Source organism: Temnothorax curvispinosus, unplaced genomic scaffold (assembly GCF_003070985.1).
Source record: "Temnothorax curvispinosus isolate PA1 unplaced genomic scaffold, ASM307098v1 QBEX01008837.1, whole genome shotgun sequence".
NCBI classification, from domain to species: Eukaryota; Metazoa; Arthropoda; class Insecta; order Hymenoptera; family Formicidae; genus Temnothorax; species Temnothorax curvispinosus.
Window position 1 is genome coordinate 383,338 of NW_020218617.1, and position 22,455 is coordinate 405,792.

The 22,455-nt window shown below is 39.2% G+C and overlaps 3 protein-coding genes across 4 annotated transcripts in view; all 3 read right to left on the bottom strand.

The window, feature by feature from the left end:
• LOC112458393 overlaps positions 1–10,639 on the bottom strand; it is a 38,577-nt gene extending 27,938 nt beyond the window's left edge. The window contains exon 1 of the mRNA XM_025022001.1: positions 10,314–10,639. The gene's annotated coding sequence lies outside the window, so the exon portion shown is untranslated. The remainder of the gene's footprint in view (positions 1–10,313) is intronic.
• A 2,501-nt stretch (positions 10,640–13,140) lies between these two features.
• On the bottom strand, positions 13,141–20,403 carry LOC112458365 (MFS-type transporter SLC18B1-like). Its single transcript, XM_025021966.1, has 8 exons — positions 20,004–20,403; positions 18,125–18,220; positions 16,924–17,214; positions 16,625–16,745; positions 16,325–16,548; positions 15,960–16,135; positions 15,631–15,799; positions 13,141–15,332 (listed from the first exon to the last, which is right to left on the bottom strand). The coding sequence occupies exons 1-8, from the start codon at positions 20,109–20,111 to the stop codon at positions 15,024–15,026; spliced, it is 1,494 nt and encodes a 497-aa protein (XP_024877734.1). The 5' UTR covers positions 20,112–20,403; the 3' UTR covers positions 13,141–15,023.
• Positions 20,404–20,516: 113 nt separating this feature from the next.
• LOC112458366 (protein takeout-like) overlaps positions 20,517–22,455 on the bottom strand; it is a 7,105-nt gene continuing 5,166 nt past the window's right edge. For both annotated transcript variants that reach the window (XM_025021968.1, XM_025021967.1), the window contains 2 exons: positions 21,878–22,159; positions 20,517–21,783 (listed from right to left, as the gene is read on the bottom strand). In XM_025021968.1, the coding sequence (XP_024877736.1) occupies positions 21,479–21,783; positions 21,878–22,159 (587 nt within the window). In that variant the 3' untranslated portion in view covers positions 20,517–21,478. The remainder of the gene's footprint in view (positions 21,784–21,877; positions 22,160–22,455) is intronic.

Genomic DNA, 22,455 nt, shown 5'->3' on the forward strand with positions numbered 1-22,455 from the left:
TAAGTAACACATTAAATCGTCATCACGATAAAAATCAATTGTTAATTGTACTGACAATTACAATTAATAAATAATTAAATAATTAGTTATAATTGTAATGACAATTGACAATTGATTAATTGTAATCATGTAAAACAAATACATATATATTTACAACTAACTAATTTAATTGTCAATTGCGATTAACAGTTAAAATTTCAATTTTCAATTGTTTTAATACGATTTAATTGTGCCCAACACTGATCGGGAGACCGGATTGCCTGGCCAGTGGAACGGAACTGTAACGCCAGCTGCATTGGCTCGGGCTCCGGTATAGTGTTACTAGAACCATTGGATCGGACATTGGCAGCGAGTGAAAGTGTCGCCAGCATATCTGACCGTACCCGTATGTTCATTGTGCACATATGCGATCTCGGGGATCGCTACTTAGAAATCGCCAGCCGCCGAACCGATTCTGACCATACCGGGCGATCGGCGTGCCGTATTCACGTTCCTGTTTCCGCGATCCAGCGGTATTCCGCCTGCGCAGCAGTAATCGAACCGCAACGACTGCAGGTTCTTCGATATAAACTTGGCAGCGAAATCCTAACTTTCGTATAAATTAGAGAACTATTTAGCAGAGGCCGAAGTTTTACTGCAAATATCGACACTGAACTACATTTTTTTAGTTTTCTAGACGACGTGTAGAATATATTTCTTTTATTCGAGAGTCTTTATTTTTTATAGACAAAAAATATATATGCATGTGTTATAGGAAAATGCTTGCGAAGGACGCGATACGTCACGGAGGACGCTGCTCGATTACAGATTACAGGATTTAAATAAGTAGGTGTGTCGGGAAACAGTGCAGTTTCCGTCAACAAACGGTACAAAATCGACTCAATGGGCATATATGCGGGTAATTACCGTTATATGACGTAACGCACGAAGACAATGCGTGTAGCACAACACGGTATTGTCTTTTAGTCATTTCTTTAGGGATTCTTGTCTGAAGCTGAAACCTTTCCTTTCAACTTTGCGAGTGATTTAATACAATAAAAACTATGTAGATAGGCTAAAATGAAACTTGAATTAAAAAAGATTGATTCAAATGACACGTGAAGCAATTTGCACTACGAATTTAATCGTCCTTTGATATTACACCAAAGAAACTCATGATACTCTGTTATACTGTGGTCTCGTCGTAACCGCAAACGTTACCACTGCGTGGCCTTAGAATAAAACGCAAACGAAATAGGTACATTTTAACTTGTAATTGACATACAGCAATTTAAGAGATCATTAATGACTTTATATTATTTTTAACAATAAATGGTTACTAGTATTTTAAATAAAGTATAATTTTTTAAAATAAATAAGGTTTTCTCGAAAATCAGAAAACTGTGATTTTAAATAACTGCGACTTTAAATTATGTCGATTATTAAAGAAAATAATAGTATTTTATTTAAAAATGAATAGGATGCAATAATGTTGGGAATAAATTTCTTCTTCTTCTTCTTCTTCTAATTAAATTATTATATGAACCAGTATTTAAGACACGCTTATAATTTATTTTTCTCCATTTTTTCAGAGTTTTATCATTTTATATTAGAACATTCGTAAATCTCGTATTTATGAACTCGATTACCATTTCCCACAAGAATCTTCCAACGACGATGTGTGCGCGCAAGCACGCATTAGTTATGATATTAATAAACTCTTGCCGTTTAATTAAATACAGTCCGTTCCTGTAGAAGCAGTTTGCAAACCGGATTCGAATAAAATCACAAAATAATATCCTTGCTACTTGAACGTGAATTCGTGTATATAAATTTTCGTGAAAAATATCGCGTTTGATGCTACGACGACTAATCGAGCCAATCAACCGACACGAAAGAGTGAAACTTTGATATGGATTTATATGTTTATGTGTTTTGCACGCAGATACTTATAGATGCACAAATTAAGTCTCTCAAATTTTATTGTAACATAAATTTTATTACGTTTGCAACATTTTATTGCAACTGAAACAAGTTTAAAGATATAAATTTGTAAAATATGTGTTAAATTATATAGTCTGACTTAAAACTAAAATGGTTTTATTCTATCAATTTTAACACAAAATTTCAACTTTTTCTATATATACCTAATGCAAAATTACTTTTTTCATATCTTTAAATAAATAAATAATCGTTATTAATTATGATGCATATTGAAAAAAATATATTCCTCTCATCTACTTATTAATGAAGAAAATTTTTTCGACGATGTGGCGAACGAGTTTTTGGAGTTTTAAGTGCCTACATATATATTTCGCGTATCGAATTTATCCTAAAAATATATATAGATGCGCTACAGATGTAATAAAAACCATTAAAGTTCTACTTTTTCAACTGTCTGATAAAATAATATTACAGCGTGGATATTAATGTATGTGATTTTGTGGCGAGTATTCATATACTCGGTTAAAAAAACGGTCAAGGAAATAACAAAGCAAAAAAGCAAAATGTTGATTCGAAGACTTCCCAGATAGAAAGAGTCGCGCGCGGTTGTTTCTTCGCGGGGCTGTCAGTAGAGGAATGACTTATAGACTTATACCTATCCAGGGAAAGCTCAACTCGGCCTTAAAGGAATCTCGACGAGGCAGCGTCAAGGACGACTTCATTCGCACAACCACACGGCGATGCCTTCATCGCGGAAAGGTTAGCCTAATTAATGTGGTCGACCAGTCGGTTGGGCGATCCACCAGACGAAAAACAGGAATTTAAATATCCAGTTAGAAATATTTATCTGGCAGGAGACACAAAGTCACATGATTGCGTAGTTCTCTTGAATATTTTAAAGATTACGCGAATTTCGTCGAAGAAACGATCCATAAATTCTGATCAAGATACGTCGGAATTCGGAATAATCTCTTATAATGCATTAATTAACAATATAATAATATAATTGTATTTTATATTTATATATAAATATTGTATAGTATAATTACATATCTAAAGTACAATAAATAGTATATTTTGCAATTTCTATAATATAATTGTGTGCTTGAAGCATATCATGGATATGCTATAATAATAATATAACTTCGTATAAAGAAATTACAGGTAATTTTTAAGTTTTTTTAACAAGTCTCGTTGAATTCATTTAGCATTACTTCCATTGTATTCTTCCCAATATACAACTTGCAATCTCGAAATAGCCATTATGCAAAGTACATTTATTCTTGACACAATAGATGATGCACAAGTCTCACCATACTTCCAAGGAGCAATTATTTCAGTTGACGATGCGCTGACGTTAATTCGCGATCGATGACATCTTAATTAATTCGCTAGTCGATGTGTGTGTGGGGGGGGGAGTTTACGCGGAGAAGAAAGAGAGATATGACGTACGAAGGAAAAGAAACGCGATAAGTACCCCGCAGGTACAGCAGAAAATTGTGCGGTTACTAATGAACGATCGAATGATCGAGCGATCGGTCAGTCGGTTAGAGGTGCGTTCGGAGAAAGCTGGGTGAATCGTCCTTAGGACGTTCTGTGCAACATCATCAAGGCCGTTTCCCTCGACTGCCGGCGACGACGATTCTGCCGCGAAACCGTTAACCCAATTATTTATTGAACGGCCGATCGAGCGAATCGCATTCCTCAGACGCGACAGTACAGCGGCGCAGGAGGGAAATAACAGGAAACGTAGCGGCCAGCGCATCGGGATCGATCAAAATGATTGCAAACCGTGTAATCGGCCGATGTCAGTATAGTATTTTTTTTCCCTCTCATTCGCTACCGTTCTCGCGGTCGTTTGACTCATGAAACGCGTCGTTCGTTTTCTAATGTCCGCCGATTACCACGTCTGTCTGTATTAATTTAAATAATTTCTTAAGTGAATTGTGCGTTAGAGATACGTCCGACGTGCTTTCCAATTGCGCGAGATACGCTTTTCAACCTCACGAGTCTCTGATAAAGTAACCATTCGTTATGCTTAATGGTAGCTTAATAATATCAAGCGGGAGGTTCTTTTATTTCTCTCTTTTTTTTGGTGAACATTTTCTCGCGTAGAAAGAAAGAGAGGAAAATGATCGTCGATATCGAGGGTCCAATTTTGCGCATTTATTCGAAACGGTACTTCTCTTTCAAGGACGCGCACCTCGTGTCTTTCGCGAATTGCCTAACCCAGTTACGGCCATCACGCGAACGTGTTCAGCTGCATGCACGTTGCATATCTCCCCAGGTGGGAACAGGGTCGCGCGCGAGAGGACAAGGGGGATGAGATTAGATCCTCGAATACATTCCGCCGGTTCGGCGCGACCGTAATCGGCGACCTGACGTAACAGGTCTCTAACTGTCCCCGGCGCCATTTTGAGAACGGTGAACGGAGAACGACGGCCGTTTTAACGCCGGCTGTATAACGCGATAAGCCAGCCGAAGTTACGTTTCGAGCTACTGGCGCAAGTGGCTTTTGCAATTTGAGCCGAAACAGCTGATGGGCGAAGTCGATAGCGCTATACCTGCAACTTCCTATTGATTAACTCGGCATTGACTCTTCAGACCTAAATACTCGCTTTTCCTCGGTGTTAGATTGCACGTTGAAGGCGCCTTTTAAAAGCTCCGCGATTTTAAATGGATAATCTCGACAACGATTTATTGGAACTTATGTCTAATAATAAGGAAATGAAAGAAGTAAATTCACAAACTTTATTTTGTGTTACAATTAGTGATTTATTTTCGCTCTTTTACTCTTATATAAATCGGTTCATTAAAATGTAGAATAACAACGATTTGATAAAAATATAATAAAATTGCTGTTATATTTGTTCACATATAAACATGAATCCTTATTTATTCTGCTTACAAGAAAATTCTTTTAATGAGATATATGTATGTCGACGTTTTCCCCGCTCAGTTTACCATGCACGGTTTTCAGCTAAAATTTCACGTTTCATAAATTTAACGTTAGCGACGACTTTTTTTTATGGGGACGTTCTCTTCTTGCCATTTACAGCCAGACTGCCTTTATTTTGTCAAAACACTGGAACGGACAAAAGCAAAGTCAGCGAAGCGGCGCACGAATAAAATCGTCGGCGCGATTAGAATTATCCGTGCGAATGGCGCTCGTGACAAACTATCCATTACTATACTAACCGGTATATACGTGAGGACGTCTATCGAGGAGTCGTAGACCCCCGTTGAAAGTCTAACGTGATAGAAACTCAAATGAAAGCTGCCCGACGAAGGAAGCGAGCGGGAAGGCGATCAAGAAGTCGCGCGCCTCGATGTATATATATACTCGATCGCGATTGACTTTTATAACTGTTCGATGCGGCGCGAGTTTTTTTTCCCCGCCACGCAGAAACTCCCCGTCACGAAGATCGATCGTCGATTCGATCGGCGATCGCCCACATTCTCGCCAGTGAGAGAGACTAGTGCAATCGCGTGCACGCGAGACTCTTCTGGTGAAAGAATCGTCGATTTTCACTGCGTGCCATTCAAACGGGTAACTCGAGACAGAAAAGGAAGACAAGCAATCGACGGGTAATCGGCGTTTTAATTTTGTCCGATTTCCATTGATTTGCAATTGTCGTTCATCTCGGCCGTTCGAATATTAGAAATCGACGGTGCACAGCTGCTCGGTCGACTATCTCGGTTCGCGAAAGCGTAGATAAGTCACCACTTCGCCAAAAAAGACATACGTATGTTCATACGCGAGCACGCATGTCTGTGGCAACTGATTAAATTAATTTCACCCGGTCGTACCGAGGCGCGGGTACGTTCGGTCGAAGCGCCAATGAAGGGATCGCCGGGTGACCCATATATCCTAACATCGTTCCGCAACGTGCTGACAGAGAGCCGCGGTAAGAAAAAGTCCAGTTATCTCGGTACCGATATGTTAATTCAAAAGTAATAAGACATTTAGCGAGGCCTCCTTCTCCCGATCCGATCCGGTCTTGCGAGCCGGACGAACGATGACTCGGTCAGGTGAAGGCAGACGAATTTTAAATGGTGAAAGTCCAGCCGGAGAGCGATCGCGACCGAAAAAAATTCGCGTTGTCCCATCGCGGCGGCATTTTTGCGCGGCAACGTGAGAGAATTACTCGGGAACGAGGATTGTGTTTTGCCGACGGTCGCAATCCGGCGATAATTTGTCGAAATTTACGGCTTCGCAATATATCCCGCCTAAGATCTTCGCGCGATGATGCATTCGACGTGATATTTCACGACGTGTCGTGAGAGATATTGCGTTCCGCGTCCAATTTCCGAGATCTTTTGCAATAATCGATGATTCCCGGTAAACGTAAGTAAAATATTTATATTTTTAACTTGTAAAATTGAATTGATTATATATATTAATAATCCATTATAATACTATTGAATTAGTGCAAAAGATTCGTTATATTTATAAAACAAAGCTAAACAAAATTTCAGCGGAATCGAATGAAATTGCCGCCGCGAACTTCAATAAATTCTTTTTTATTTACAAAAAAAATTTTTAATTCCTCTTTTCTAAAAAAAAACTTCGATTTTCTAACTTTATCTAATACAAAGTCTGAAGAACCGGCAAATCTTCTGCATCAAGCTAATAATAAACGTAGTCTTTTAACAGGCAATGTATTAGCAATGATAAATTGATCAGGTAAAATCTACGTCGCGCTATTGAATACTCTTCCGATTTCTTCGCCGGTTGGACGTTTTCAAGCAATATGCAAAATAATGGTATGTAATTAGACGGAAACGAAGCTGCGCTGGCGCCATACGCCGTGTATCAAACACTTGTTCGCCGCGGTTCAGAAGCCGCGGAACGGAGTCCGCGAGACATTCGCGATTCACGGGACGGTCCTCGCGCACATGCACGTGCAGCTACAGGTGCAGTCTCGTGACGTCAGTGTTCATTGTTCGCCGTTCTGCGAGCGCGGCCCGCGGATCCTATACGTGCGGTGCAATGACTGCACGCCGCTTTTACGAGCCTTTCTTCGCCGAGCCGAGGTGTTCTTTTTCGGACGGACGAACGAACGGTCTTGCTCCTCTCTGCCTCTCTGGTGCCTGGAGCGACGTTGCAGAAATGCACGGAACATGCAACGACGCGACGGTTAAGACCAATGCATAGATCGAATACGGCGGTGCCATTATGCCCCCTTTAAGTACCTCAGGAACGACAAGGGTCTCGAAATTTATTATTGTACGCCATATGAGCAATCTTGCAAAATTCCTTTGAGCGTTTAATTTTTAACGCTATATATATTTCTATTGGCGTTTACAGAATTCTGATACTAATTAAATTCGATATCTAGCACGACCTTGCTAGGAAACATTTAATTACCGCGCGAGATCTTGTTTCCTCGGGAGAGTCGAAGCCGGCGCTCGGCGGTTCGGTCTCGCGTAAACAAGTATATGCATTATTGCATTCAATATCGCGATATCGTAACGGGAAACATTCCCTGCTTTCGACCGCAAGGAAAGCCCGCGGTCCGTATGAACCGAGGTGTAAAACTTTTACCGCGGCGCGCGAGCTCTGCAACCGTAACGCGTTTCAGGAGAAAGAAATTCGTCAGTGCGCTCGTCGGAGGCCCGGCGGCCAGCATCCACGGAGTTCCGGGACACGGCTCCTGGGATGCATTGTAGTGTGTGCGCGCGCGTTTGCAGCCGGTTCGACTACATTTCGTGACGGTGCACGCACCCTCTCGCATCGCGCATACACAACGCGAGCATACACACACACACACACACACACACAACGGTATAATAAACACGTTCCACACGCATGCACACAATACAGAGACGTTCGAGAGGTCCCCGAATCTCTCTCGAGTGGGCCCGACACGAGGGGCCCGCAACCAGGCAGAGTCCATATGCAAAACACATGCGGAAAGCGATTGGCTCGCCGGCGCGGCGGAGACCCGTGTAACGAGCTGCGGCGGTCCATCTCTTGATACGACGCCGGGCTTCGCATTTTACTTCGTCGCATGTCGTTATCGAGCGATTAATTCGGGCCCGCGCACACTTTGTACGCCGACATCCCCGGCGGGAGGAGGAGGATAATGGGCCGCGATATAGAAAATTGCGCGAAATGGAGATTAATCGCGCGCCCGTAGTTTCGCACAATCTTCGTTCAGTCCGTTGAGCATGACGCTTGTTTTCTGCGTCCTGTTTACGCGGATCGAAGACGAGGAAAGAGGAGAAGAAAGGAGGGAGAGAGATCACGAACTCGCGGCGCTAGATTACCCTCGGTGACATCACATCGTGATGAAAATAAAATATCACCGCTGATTAGGATTCTTAAAGACATAATTTTTAAATATCACATTTCAAAATCGTGTTAATACCTCAAACATGTTTTACACAATATTAAAAACAAGGCAAAGAAATATACGTTTTAAATATTTATATCTGTCTCTCTCTGTTATTTTTAAAATTTTATTAAACTATTAACAATAGTTACGTTTAAAAAACTCCAATTCTTTTGTTCTGCCGTTTACATGTTACGCGATCGTGACCTACAATTGTCTTAACTCGTAAATTAGTTAAATTAGCCATTACTCTCTATTACTTCTCCGGCTAACAGGTCTGTATTCCCTTCTCCCATTAACGAGACGCTGCGTGAGATTGGATTCCTACGGGAATCCTTTTGCGGTACGAAGAACCGCAGGATGTTGAAGCGTAATCGAGATTCCAGCATGGATACAACCACCCACGTACGAACGTGTTCGTTCTCGGCATTAGGCTAACGTGATTTGATCTCCGACGATGTACACGCACATACGTACGTCCATCCGTCCGTCCGTCCGTTCGTTCATTCGTCTGCTCGCCCTAACGTTCCCTTCTCGGACACGCCTGGAATCACAATTTCAAATACTCCAGCGAATAGCGTAACCTACGCGCGGAATAGCTGAGAGTCTTCTTTCGGAGTAAAATTGAAGGTGCTTTATAACGATAAATCGGCGACCGGTACATCACGCGTAATACATACCTGCAGCTATTAATCGATAATTTTCGTCAGGTATTTCGTACATACAACGGAACGTCGCGCCATATGGTGAGCGGTAAAATGTATACGTTAAACCTTTAAACATAATTACATATCTTTGATCACTTTAAAATAAGGCTAACTTAAAAAAACGTACCAGCTGTGTACACAATCGTGACCTATTTTCGAGAACTTGAAAGAAAAGTGTGAGGATTTATTAATTCTTGTGACCAATATGATTTGGTGACGAGTATTCTTCTTTCCCGGAAGGAGACGACAATTTCATCCGGATGACGTTAAGAACAGTAAAATCACAGAAAGATTATTTATATTGCGACCGGCAGTACGTGTAGCATTAACTGACCGTTTGAGAGAACAAATTGCGACGATGTTTGTGATATCGTGCGCATATCGTATTTCTGCCACTAGGTACGGAGAGCAGATACGGAGCGTTTATGAATCGTAGCGCCTGGCGACTGCACCGCGCATTCAAATCATCGGTCAGTGCTCCGCTTAGCTATCTACCTCCGTAGCGAGCCGGGGTTCGCGTTGCACTTTTGTGCCGCGGAAATATTAACGTAAATGTTGCGGAGACTCCTGCACACGTCCTGCGCCGAGGATCGCAATTACGTGTATTATCATGTTCTTGCGATTAGCTGCAGGCGATAATCACATGGGCGTAATGTCGCCTTCGGTTAAAAATATATTTATAGAAATTCTACAATTGTTCAGATAAGTAGGTACAATGTAAGATTCTGTAAATTGAGATTTCGTGAATCAAGATTCTAATCGTCATGTAAATCAATTGCTCTTGATAATTTTAATATTATTGGCCTTTCGATATCTCCCGTTTTATTACATCTCGTAAAAAGTGAATGGCACCGACGGACATATGTTTAAAACAATTTAATAATGTCGTAAAGATGCTGTAACTAGGCAGGTTTGTAATACCTCCGCAAATAAATGGATTTGTTACGTAATGTATATATAAATTTATTCTTTATCTCGCATTTTTAAAAAGTGGAACGGTAATTCATATAATCATGTAAAGCAACATTTTCATCGATACTCAAATCACACACTTTTAATGTTCTCGTCATTTTTATACCTGTTCAAGCTTGCTTGCATTATCATCGCAAATTTTAAACATTGTTGTCTCAACAAAAGACTAACACTGTTTTTCAAATTTGTTAATTTATTAAATGTTTCTTTCCATTTACAAGTTGTAAAAAAAATAAAAGATTTAGTTTCCTTTTCTAATTAAAATATTTTGAGGAATATTTGTTACATAATTATAGTTTTACAAAGTGTTCCGTAGTACTTGTATTTTTCAGAATCAAGAGAGAAAAATTCCTTTATGCAATTAGCAACTCACCCTGACCGGCGTTCCTAGATCCCCATGGCACAGTGCACACCGGTAAACACGAATAATTTCTTTTTCTTTCTCTCTTTCGTCACTGGTAACGTACCGAAATCCCAAAATCCCGCGCGCACGTTTCACTCGCGTACGAACCGCGGGAGAAAAAAAGAAAAAAAGGAAAAACGGAAGACAGAGAGATACAAATGAAAAAGAGGATCGGAACAAGTACTCGCGGAGGGCGGAAATTCACGAGCCGCTGTGAGAAACGCGGACGAACTGCTCGTTTCCTCGGCAACTTCCCCTACGACAGAAACGGACTTTGAGTCTCCGGAGTCGGGCCCCTCGGTCTCGGTGCAAAGGACCCACGGGTCTTTGCGCTTGCGCATCAGGGCCCCTCTACCGGTTGACAGGGCGAAAGGTGGGAGGAACGACCGGCAACCCCCTTTCCGCGGACCTGCTCCTTTTCGCGGGCTGCTTGCCGTGCACGACTGCACGTGTGCGTGAGTATTATGTTTGCCTTTATCTGTGGGTGTTGGGTGTACCTGTTCAGGTGGCAGCACCTCGCCTGATGGGTGCACCTGATGGTAGGTCGAGGAACGAGAGAAGCAAGGTGTATTTTGGTACCTGCGGACCTGCCTATCTATCTACATGACAGCCGATACCGATACTTATTTACGATCTGTTTATCCTCTTTCTTTGCTCTGAAAGAAAAATGTCCTTTTTGTAACTAATTAAATATCTAAATAGATACTTTTTTTTTGCAAGTCGATAGACAAAAAACTGATTTTAAAGGAGTTCTAAGAGGACTTGTAAAAAGATCAAATTCTACGGTGTATGCAGACGAAGTATTAATTTAAGAATGACTGAATTCCGGACACACTTCCCCCGATTACGTCAAAGGGGAGCGATTATTATATAACTGCGTTAATTGCATTTGCGTTGCCCTCGACCGTGTGTTGTTCCTTCCGGTTGAATTTCTTGCATTCAACCAGCCGGGACAAGATCCCTAGGAATTCGCGACGTAACGCCTTATGTCTCGTCGTTGGGAATCGTTGGGGGGAAAGGGAACGTTGAGGGGTGTCGGAGGAAGGAAAGCTAGTGCTTCGGCGGACACTTGGATGCACACCGGTGAGCAACACGCCGTATGCGTTAATAATTCCCTCGTCTTCCTTTCGTTCCTACACTTCACTTTCGCGCCCGGCTGTGTTTGAAGAGGGTAAGACGAAGACTCTCAAATTCTCCGAGTCTCTCTCTCTCTCTCTCTCTCTCTATTCTCTTTCACTGCTTCCTTCCGCTCGTACGTCACAAAGCGCCTTTTGCATCTTTTCTTTACTTTACAAGACTGCTCGGTTTCACGAAGATGAAAGCATAATTTTTTATACGAATAATGTTAATATTCGATCGACGTAAACATCAGTGACTCTCTTATATTTAAAAAAAATTGTATATTTTTTTGTAACTTATTTTACTTTAATTTACTTGACGTATATACATTTGACGTGTTTCACGCAGAACGTTAAAAAAACAAAGTAATTTTGATATTCCTATCGTCGATCTTGCATACAACAATCACATAGCGCGATAGGCAGTCGTTAGCACAGCGTGAAGTACCGAATAGAGTTTTGCTAGCACGTTGTAGAAATAGCAGAATCATTTACCGACAGATCGATGCACACGAGTGAGCACGGCGATCTGTGGAATACGAAATAGTTACGGAAACAGTAGTTAGCTCTAGGTATTACATTCTCGCGCAGATGCAGCAAAACTAGTTAGAAGGATGCTTGAATTCTCGCTTGGAGGGTACTTGAATTTCTCGCAAGAAACTTCGAACATGAAGGTGCGACAAGTAAAATTAAAAATTTGAAAAAAATTCTGCACGTATTTGTTACGCATACGATTTTTAAAAATCGCGTGCGTTTAATCTAAAATCGCGTGCCATTAATTTAAAAACGTATGCGATTTTTAAAAATTACGTGCGGTTCTTTTAAAATCGCAATCTATTTCTTGTCAGGTAAAATGCAAATGTGTCATATTTCGTGATAGAAGTGGAACTTCGACTTTAGAGCCAGTTATAGAAGAAGGTCATTTAAGTTTCTAAATATCTTAAAATGATGATCGAATACGTTAATAATGTGTCCTTTCTCGGAACCGCGACACTATCTGCTATTTAATATTTGAGTTATGAATCATCGACGCACACATTCGCACGTGCGGAGTTCACGGAACGTGCCTTTTTTTCGCATTGTTATACATCCACCGACAGGAGCGAGAAAAGAGACAGTCACGCATACATTGTTAAAGAATTCGTACACGTGCGTGGGCGTGTCACGTATGCGTGAACAGCTTGGAATTCAAATCGAGCGCAGGAAAGAACTATACGTTCGTCAGGTACGACGGCGTACGGAAACCCGGCACGGTTGTTAAAGGCAATGAGAGACGTATGAAAGTGAATTTCACGAAGAAGAGAGGAAAGGATGCGCATCTCTGTACGGAATGCATTAGCTTCTAATACTTACGACGTGAATAGATCGCCACGGGAAAGAGAGAAATATTATACGCGACTATTAAGATGAGAAATATTATTATATATACGTAATATTTTATACTACGTTAATACCGAATAGAAAGTTTTCTCTCTCTTTTAAAGAAATTCAAAGTTTTATGTTGTAAAAATCAAAAATTCTTTGAAAACAAGATATGTTTTCTCTTGCTTTCTGTCGTCTGTCAGGTAACTTCATTATTCTGCCCTCGTTAGATGACATAAATAACGTTCATAGAATTGAGGAAATTAATTGGGAATTATATTTTAAATGAAAACAATTTTATTACAGACTTATAACGTTACAATTGCTAATTAATGTGTATTTACCCTTTATTTTCTTTTATTTTTATTTATTTTTATATATAAAATTATCTTACAATGAATCATACGATATATTGTTAAAAAAAAATCCCTCACATACACAGAGACATATGTATAATGCATGAGTGACAATTATTTAGTGGTAAAATAGCAATATTAATTAAAACGGTATATATACAATTTCGTTACTTGGTTCCCTCGATTCTCTTTCGTGTGAACAGTTGCAATAATGATTGGCAATAATCGCACAACGAGCTTGTTACGAAAGTCATTTGCACGTGATATCGACGACACCATTAACACCCACAACGTCCGTTACCTTTTCCGTTGGCGCTCGAACCTAGAATTATGCGATTATGCCGTTGCAAGTACAGGTTTGTGCAACGGTATAATTGCATAATTCTAGATTCAAGCTCCATCAATTGATCGGCCACGTTTTCCGATGCTGTAAAGTACAACAAGGTATTCGATATGGATGCCATTTTACTACATTTTAGAACAGTTAATTTTATAGCAAGATGGTTACACTATACTCTTCGCTGCTAACATTAATATAGTATCATATAAAATGAAGAATCTTTATTAGCTATTACGTGATCGTGATGCGGGTCATACGGGCAGTATTTCTGCTTTAAGAAGCTAACGCCATTCAACGATCACTGTAAGCCGTATTGATAAAATGTATGTGTGTCGGGAACGAAGAATAAAATCTAACAAGTGTATCGCTAGAATACGATAGTGTTATATGTGCTACTTGCAACGTGCAGACTTCGTGAATAATGGAACTCGATTTCTGCTCGAGTGTGCGTGCGTAAAACATTATTATTGCAATAGTAATAGAATCGAAGTCGAATCGAGAGCTTAACAGAATGAATACGTTGTAGTGTGAGTGCGTTAAGTAAACCGTGATAAAGCGATCGGTGATAATGCATTCTCTCGTGAATACTGCTTGAAGCGTTTTATGCATCTGAGTATGTCTCGTTCAACTCCCTGCGTTTCTTCGAGGTTGGTTGTTTCAACCCCTAATTGCTGTAACTTTTTGCATATGCAATCTTCAAAATCTTAGAAGAGATCGATCGAGTGTACTGAAAAATCACGATTTACGTATATCACTCTAAAATTACATTTGCATTTAATTACATATTACATTCGTCTATCAATCTAATTACTTTTGTAATCTTCTCGTATTGTAAAACTTACTTTACGATTAAAAAGTTAAGATAGCGAAAGAATGAAACTCGCCTATTTATATTAGAGTTAAACCATTGATTCGCGAGAAAACTTTTTATTATTATCATTATAATAATTATCATAATAATCCTACTCGCTATGATAATAATTCGCCATAACTCAGCATAGTTGTAACACATTACATGGCATCAAAAGTTATACACATGTATGTGTTGTATAAAATTTGCGTTGCTTTCGATGCTCTAGATCAAATTAAGTCTAATTATACTGTGTTAATAGCACAGCATGCTCTTAATTTTAATAGACGTGCTTAAAGTTATTCTTTTTTTTATTGTCAATTTTCTTTTGTATCACTCTCATCACGATATTATTGTAAGCTCAAATGGGTTTTATAAAAATATTTATGATATATTCCATCATAGAAAGGCATTATCATTTCCAAGTTTAAATTCGTTAGCTCACCGGTAAAGTGAATAGTGAGACATTAACTTCTGGCAGATATTCTTTTAGAATAAGAAATCGTTTCCTGTGTTTTCGCTCACATAGGAAATATCACGGAAACTGAATTTTCTCGATGATGGGAGACAGAGAGTGAACGATGGAAAGTAGAGCGGTAGAATCCTGTATCCTACTTTTGTTGCTGTTTCTGACACGATGCTGCACGTTCGTTATCATGTCGTGAGCTCCAGATAACGTTTGTTTTCTATAGAGCCATAGCTGTGGGAGTACCGGCCGCTGTACGACGCCCTGGACCACGCACCGGCTCTGTTCGAATAACTGTTACACACGATCAGCGAATTCATGCCGCCGGCACCGGGCCTGTCGATCGGCACACCCTCGCCCCGTCCGTTCTGATGCAGACTGCCGCTTAATCGGCCGCTCTCCATCAGCGGTGCCCTGATATCTTCGGCCGCGCCGACGTCGGTGTACGGCTTGGGTGCACGACCGCAACTGCTCAGGAACACCGCGGCTATCACGCCCTGCGAAAAAATCGCAAGCTTTATTTACGACTCAGACAATGTCGAATAATTATATTGTTTAAGAAATTCGAATTCGAGATGTTCGCGCAGTTTACAGATAATTGAACTGTTGATTGATTTTTGAAATCCAAAAGTTCGATTTTTTGAAGAGAATTTAGTTTTAACTTGATTCTATTTTTAGAAGGAAAAGTATTGCATTGGGCTATGATGTTTCTTTTTAGATAGCTCAGATTTAAACTAAAGTTAATTTTATTAATCGAAAGATACAGATTGATACGTGAAAACGAATCAGACGTACCACTAACATGTGAAGTAACACGATAAACATGGAGCTATTTCTAAAACCGATGTGGTCCAGCAGAATTCCAGCGATGCTGGGACCGATAAAAGCTCCGAGGGCGAAGGTACTTGTCCACAAACCACTGATGAGGCCGTAGGTATCCAGACTATTCGGAAATCCATACGATCTGGACATGGAACACGGACAGGCGACATTGTCAAAAGCATTGTCGATTTGTACAATGTTAGAAATTCGTCAATTACGTAACATAAACCGTAATCGACTTGCGAATTGTGCGCAAATAACAGAGATGTTTATATGTTCAGAATTATTCTTGTGCGACTTACATAGATGTCCGCAAGGCATCCGTGAAGCTTGCAACCAGTTGAGCAGCCATGCCTAAGCCGTGGATCACAAGGCCGGTGATAGGCATCCAGATTACGGTGGGCGACGGAATGAACGGCGCTGGACCGACCAGCGAGAAACCGATCATTACGAGAAAGCAGCCGGCAATGGTTGCTACCTGAAGAGCATCATGTTTTTTTTGCGCTGATACATATTTACGTGATATGTCTTAAATCTGATACAATCCGCCTTGGGGGCGGAATTACTTGTGATATAATTTAAGGGGGTAATTCAATTGAAAGTTGGAATTTTATGTAGAATCGTGATAATCTTTTTTTTCTGTATCTGATGTATTGTACAAGATTACCTTTGGATGCCAGTAACTGTCACAAAGCCAGCCCCATACTGGCGCGGTAATCGCGTAAGTGCCACCGTTAATGACAAACATTAATCCGAGCACGACTGGACTTAAGTTGAATTGCCTCAGATGTGGTTCTAGCGTTGCTTGCAAAAATCCGATGCTCATGCTCGTTGCGATTATCGACATGCATGCGACCATCACGCCGGGGACTTTCACAACTTTCATTAGTCCTGTAAATCATATCATATCACATCGCGTGTAAAATCACGATTATATGGTTTAAATGACCGTTTAAATGAACAGCACCTCCAGTGTTGTGCGATTCATTATCGCTAGCGTTATGCACAGGTAGAATAAATGCAGTGCTGACAGCTGCCAAGAACAACGCCGAGCCAAGGACCGCGAATGGTGTGGTATATCCGCCTATCTAATTTTACCAATCATGTGGTATTAATAATGCGTATTATCGTTACTGATCTAGATAAAATTATCGCGTGTGCAGTCAACGTGTTGCTTTGCGAATATGTATGTACAACGTAGATATCTGCATACGAAATGTATAAGAGAGAGGAATTAAGAGAATACCACTTATTAGAACATATTACCTGATAGAGTGCGCCTCCAACAGTGGGACCTACGATAAGGCCCAAGCCGAAGAAAGTTTCCAAACTGGCGAACGTCGTGGCAACATTATTGGGAAATTCTTTGGCGATAATGGCAAAGCTAGCTGTTAGAAATGCAGCATTTCCCATTGCCTCCACAATCCTGATCACGAAAGATAGGATTATGAAGGGGTAATGACCATCGACTTTGTCCAATAAACCGAAGAATATGGCGCAAGTTCCTGTAGTCAGGATACCGCCATTGAATAGTAACTTTGGACCGATTCGATTGAGCTGCAAAAAACAATAAATTAAATTAAAATTTACGATAAATGATAATTTCTTTTAATATTTCCGTTAAGAAAAAAATGACTTTTATTAAAAGTGCACGAGAAGTAAGATATCTTATAAATGTTTATTTTTATATATAAAATGAAGTATTCTTGTATATATTTCATACAATACAATTTTAAATTCTAAAAATTTTACAAGTAACAGTTATATATATAACTTTTTAGGATCTTTTTTATATCTTGATTAAAAACTGAATATGGGAAAAATTTTGTATAAATGTTTTAAAGTACAATTTTTTTCGTTGCAAGTAATTGCAAACTTTTAATTATTTTCTTTATAGTAAAACGTGGCTGTGAAAAATTATAACATCGAGTACTACTTTAGGAATTTTGCACACGGTAATCGGCGAGTCTGAGTAATGGCAAGTTTCGACGCTTCGTGTTGCAACCATAATTATTATATAGGTTCACTTGCGATCCGAATTTCATGAACTTACAAAAACAGCACTCTATATATTTTCATCATTTTTCTTATTATTTCGTAATACTCAATTATTACACAGGCTCACTTGCGATACGAATTCCATAAACTTACAAAATTTACAGTACTCTGTATATTTTCATCATTTTTCTTATTATTTCGTAATACTCATTTTTTCGATATTTTATCTGCAGCGATAGCCATATTATTCGTGACAGATATTTTAGCGCAGATTAGATACTTAGGACGTTGATGAATGAGAATGATTTACGACTTTACCGAAAAAATAATCTTCCAGATTATAGACGGACGGAATTTTATTACTTAACTTTATCTATTTAATGTAACGAATTGACTCGTGGCATAAGGTTCGTGTTATGTCCTTGAAAATGCATTTTATGTATTAATTGCTAATTATGTCATCACTCACATGTTGTCCGTATAATGGGCTAACCAGAAAAACTACCAATTCGAAAATTCCAAAAACAAGTCCATATTCCGATGGCGATGCTCCTTTTTTCTCGGCCTGTGGAAAAGAAATGTCCATGTCAATGTACGTTTACATACGCATATGCGTTGTTACGTGTGTTAATTCGCCAATATTTCGAGTCGTTCGAAATATTGGCAATTCGACGGCACACTGAACTACGCAACAGCTCCGTCGATTATCGCGTCGCACTGCAATTAATGCTCGTCGAGATAATATCCCGATAAACTTTGGAGCTTTGCTCCACGCGACGAGACTACAAACCGAATTATCGAATGTCGCCGTTTGTCCCGCGATAGACAGACAACATCCTTGGGCACGTGCTCCATCCGTGGACACGCATTTGACATGTTCTCTTTTTTGGAAAATGCGTTTATTCAAATTTCGAAAAAGAGTTATTAATCTCCTTGCTTATTACGATTTATAATCAAACTTTAATATAATATCGTCTTTTTTTTTATTTTATAGCAATGCATGCTTGCCGTCATGCATTCCGTATTATTAAGAGATTTAAAAGAGAAATTAGAGAAAGAGACAAAGAGTTGAAAAAAAAATGGCAAAAGAATTAAACGGGAGGTTTGGGCAATATTATATTATGCAACGTGGAAACAAATTACGATATAGGCGTGTTTGTTGATAGGTCTCCTAACTCGCTGCTTAATTATCGGTTTGTAACAAGATAAGTACGTAGTGCGTTTTATTTAACTGCAGAGTAGCAAATAGATTCTGACGTGTATTAACGCACGCAATCCGATAAAAACTGCTTTCTAGTAAACTTCCGCTTCTTCTTATGCAAAAAGACATTATATGATGTATTGCAATCTTACATTTTCTTAATAGTTTGATTTATTTTCGCGTGCGCTTTTCGCGATAGAGATTCTATTAAGAAAGAAATTAATCGAACCTGCCAGACTCTTCGACCTTATCGAGAAGATTTCTTCCACAAACATTAACCTTTGCACTCTCGAAGGAATGATCTGAACTCGGATTACTCGACGCCTCCGAAGGCACTTTAAATGTTATATGAGAAAATGTCTTAATATTTCATTAACTACAACTTTTATCAATTATTTTATTAAATCTAATACTTTAATAAGTCTATTTAAAATGTAATAAAATATATATTTTAAATAATATTTATATATCTCATATTATGTTATAATTTACATATTTTTATCATTAGGATTTTTATACATTATCGGTCAATAAATGAAACGTAATGAAGAAAAAATCGTGGAAAATAAAAAATAATGCGATAGTGATTGAAAATACTACATATGCTTGAGGAAAGTTCGATTCAAAGCATGCGAAGAGTATCCACATTTAATATTAAATAAAACTCTGCAGTTACATGCTCTGTTAAAGATAAATATTGGGACGTTGTTATTCATATAAAATCTCTTTCTGTATTTTTAAACCCAAAATAAATAAATAGGTATTTAAGTGTTCTATTTCTGGTGACTCACTGCATACGATACAAGGACAGTAAGACAATACTGAGACTATGGTTTTGTAAACACTTCGATCACTGTGTTTGAAATTCGTTGACGACAATTTAAACTGAAATTTTTTTTAATTTTGCAAAGTAAATTTATGTTTAGTGGCACCATAAGTCGATCATTATCGTCATATGTTATGTCTATGAACGTGTGTAACTCAAACATCGCTATCATTTGAAATTGCGTGAGAGAAAATCAAACGACCTTTCCGGGCGATGTTTAGACGCGTAGAAATTAAAGTAGCAAGATTAGCACCAATTTCCGCTTGTACGCTTCACGTACGCGATTTCCTATATACTATTAGAAGAATTTGTGATCCTTACCTCTTGAGGATAGAACGGTGCTTGCAGCGAGACGCAGATGGCATTTGCGAAATCGGCGATGCTGATTACTATCAGGGTGAGCCATTGTCGTTTGGTGAACTTAGCCATAATTCCGACACTTCTCTAATCTTTCACACCCGTGCGAATTTTGTGCGCCGCGACACAAGGCCCAGATGCACTGACTTCGACCGATGAAGAAGATCGGGGATGAGAAATTCGGAATTTACATCAGGAGCGGCCAGAACGGTCGAGCCGATTGATAGACTACTTTGCTTTTCACTCTTACGGTAAATAGTACATATTTAGTTTACGATACTTATACATAGTATCTCGTTCTGTCCCGTCTCATCTGATCCGCGCGCGCACGTGTTTACTACGTGCGTGGCCGAGCGTCGTTGCCGCACTACGCAAGACGCGTTGTTCACTTTTAAGGACTTTGCAAGAAGACCGGGAGAAGAGGGTCGGAGGTCGAATGATATGTCCTACCACGGCTCTAATTTCATTATCGGCCAACGCGCTGCCAAGCGTCTCGCGAGCGTGTTACAGGGCGTGAATCTACGAGCGACCGTAGGAGGAGCGGAGAGCGGAGCCGACTTTACTCCGTTTGGAACACCCCATTTATCTATGTTTTCCTACAATCGCTTGTACATGTTCCTGCCCCCTAAATATGATGCCATCCGACAAAGAAATTACATTTTTTCTCTAAACAATTCGATAACATCGAAGACTTGAACATTTTATGAATCATTAAACGGGAGCATTACTTCATTATTTCTTGAATTGCATATGTCGTTTTGTAAAGTTAAAATTTATTTATTTCGAGGTAGACATATTTATTTATTTTGTTGAAGAGTAATTAAAATGTGATAATTCTTAATACTTACGCTTTACTAAATATATCTATTTTATACAGTTTCGTATTCGTAATTCTATTTCTATCTTATATTTCTATATGATGATAAATCTTACGATATGATTAATCGCAACGCAATAAAGTAATAAAAAAGAAATTAAACACTTATAATACAACTACAATATCCTAATAAATGAATATCATATCAGTTTATCAGTTAACGACGAAATTTAACAATTCAAATGTAACAATTTTAAAAACAAAAGTTTGAAAACGTTTACACTGTCGATCCAGGCTCAGTACTTTCAAATTGGTTTAAGCATAATAAATTTATAATAATTTTATTATTTAGTTCAATTCAAAATACGTATGAATTTTGTTTTGAAAAATCAGCCTTATTATTTGGACGACAGATCATAATCAGTGCTCGCTACGCGTAGGTATCTCTTGCATATTACAAATCGTAACAAATTATGATTACTCTTACGCACTATTTACCAAATATTATTATGATAGGGATTATGATACCTTTTCACAATTATGAAATGTATGTTCGCACTTCAATGGAGTAATGCAGCAGTCATGGATGTCGCGTGTGAATTTTGTATGTCGTAGGGAACTATTACGCATCGTGCATCCAAATTTTCAGGGGCAATTTCGTGAAAACGCCGTTCAGGAAGTCCATGAAGTACTTGCCGATACTTGAGCTGGCCGCCGGTCTCATCTCCTCGATTATCTCTTTGATGTTCTGATTCAGGAACTGATTCATCGCCTGGCCGATCACGTTGTTGCCGTTCAGGTGGTCGTTTATGCGAAATCTGGCTCGACCGAGACTGAAGTCGATTAACAATCGAGAGATTTTCATGTAACGAACACCATTCTTCACTTCCTCGACACCTTGCATACGAGCGATTGCCTTTACGTCACCTGTATTGAAGTGTGAATATGCAAATCAAAAGACCGGTGTGCTTTATTTAATAAGTTGTGCAAACTAGCGTTTATACCTCGCGAGAACTCTTACCGAATAATGCCCAAAAATCGCCGTGACTTTGAATAGGGAAGAGAAGTACGTTCCCGTTGATGTCGTAGCTGCCGTGAATATCGATCTTCGGCAAAGATAGATGTAGATCGAACCTATACGATGATATGTTCACTCGCACTTTGCTGATGCTGTAGTTTCCTGGTCCTATCGTGGTGATGTTAGTGAAAATCGCTCTGACACGCACCGGACCTTGACCGTTCTCCATCTTCAGTTCAGGAATCACCAATGGTTCTATTGGAGGCACATCCAATTCTGGGATACCTATTAAAAATTTCCAATTAGAATTTATTTCCGACTAGTTAACAATTGTTGAGAATAACGGAGGTTCGTTGATTAGTAGGAAAGATATAATAGCAGAAAAGTAACGAGGTTTTATTTGACTCGTTTATTACGAGATTTGTCACAGAATTAATGATAGCAGTTTTTCTAAGCGCCATGCGTGAACATCGGACATTCATATGAATTTATGAAGAAATAATAATAGCTTATTACTTCTTGATTCTATATTACGTATTATTACAGATTATATATCATGAATTAAGAGACGTGGTAGCGCT

What these genes read in the sequence shown, in the direction of transcription:
- LOC112458365 (XM_025021966.1), bottom strand. Translation starts at nt 20,111, where the DNA reads ATGGCTAAGTTCACCAAACGACAATGGCTCACCCTGATAGTAATCAGC. An exon ending in CACCGTTCTATCCTCAAGAG is followed by an intron (nt 18,221 to 20,003) that starts GTAAGGATCACA and finishes TCTTTTCCACAG; the next exon opens with GCCGAGAAAAAAGGAGCATC. An exon ending in TTGGAGGCGCACTCTATCAG is followed by an intron (nt 16,746 to 16,923) that starts GTAATATGTTCT and finishes TGGTAAAATTAG; the next exon opens with ATAGGCGGATATACCACACC.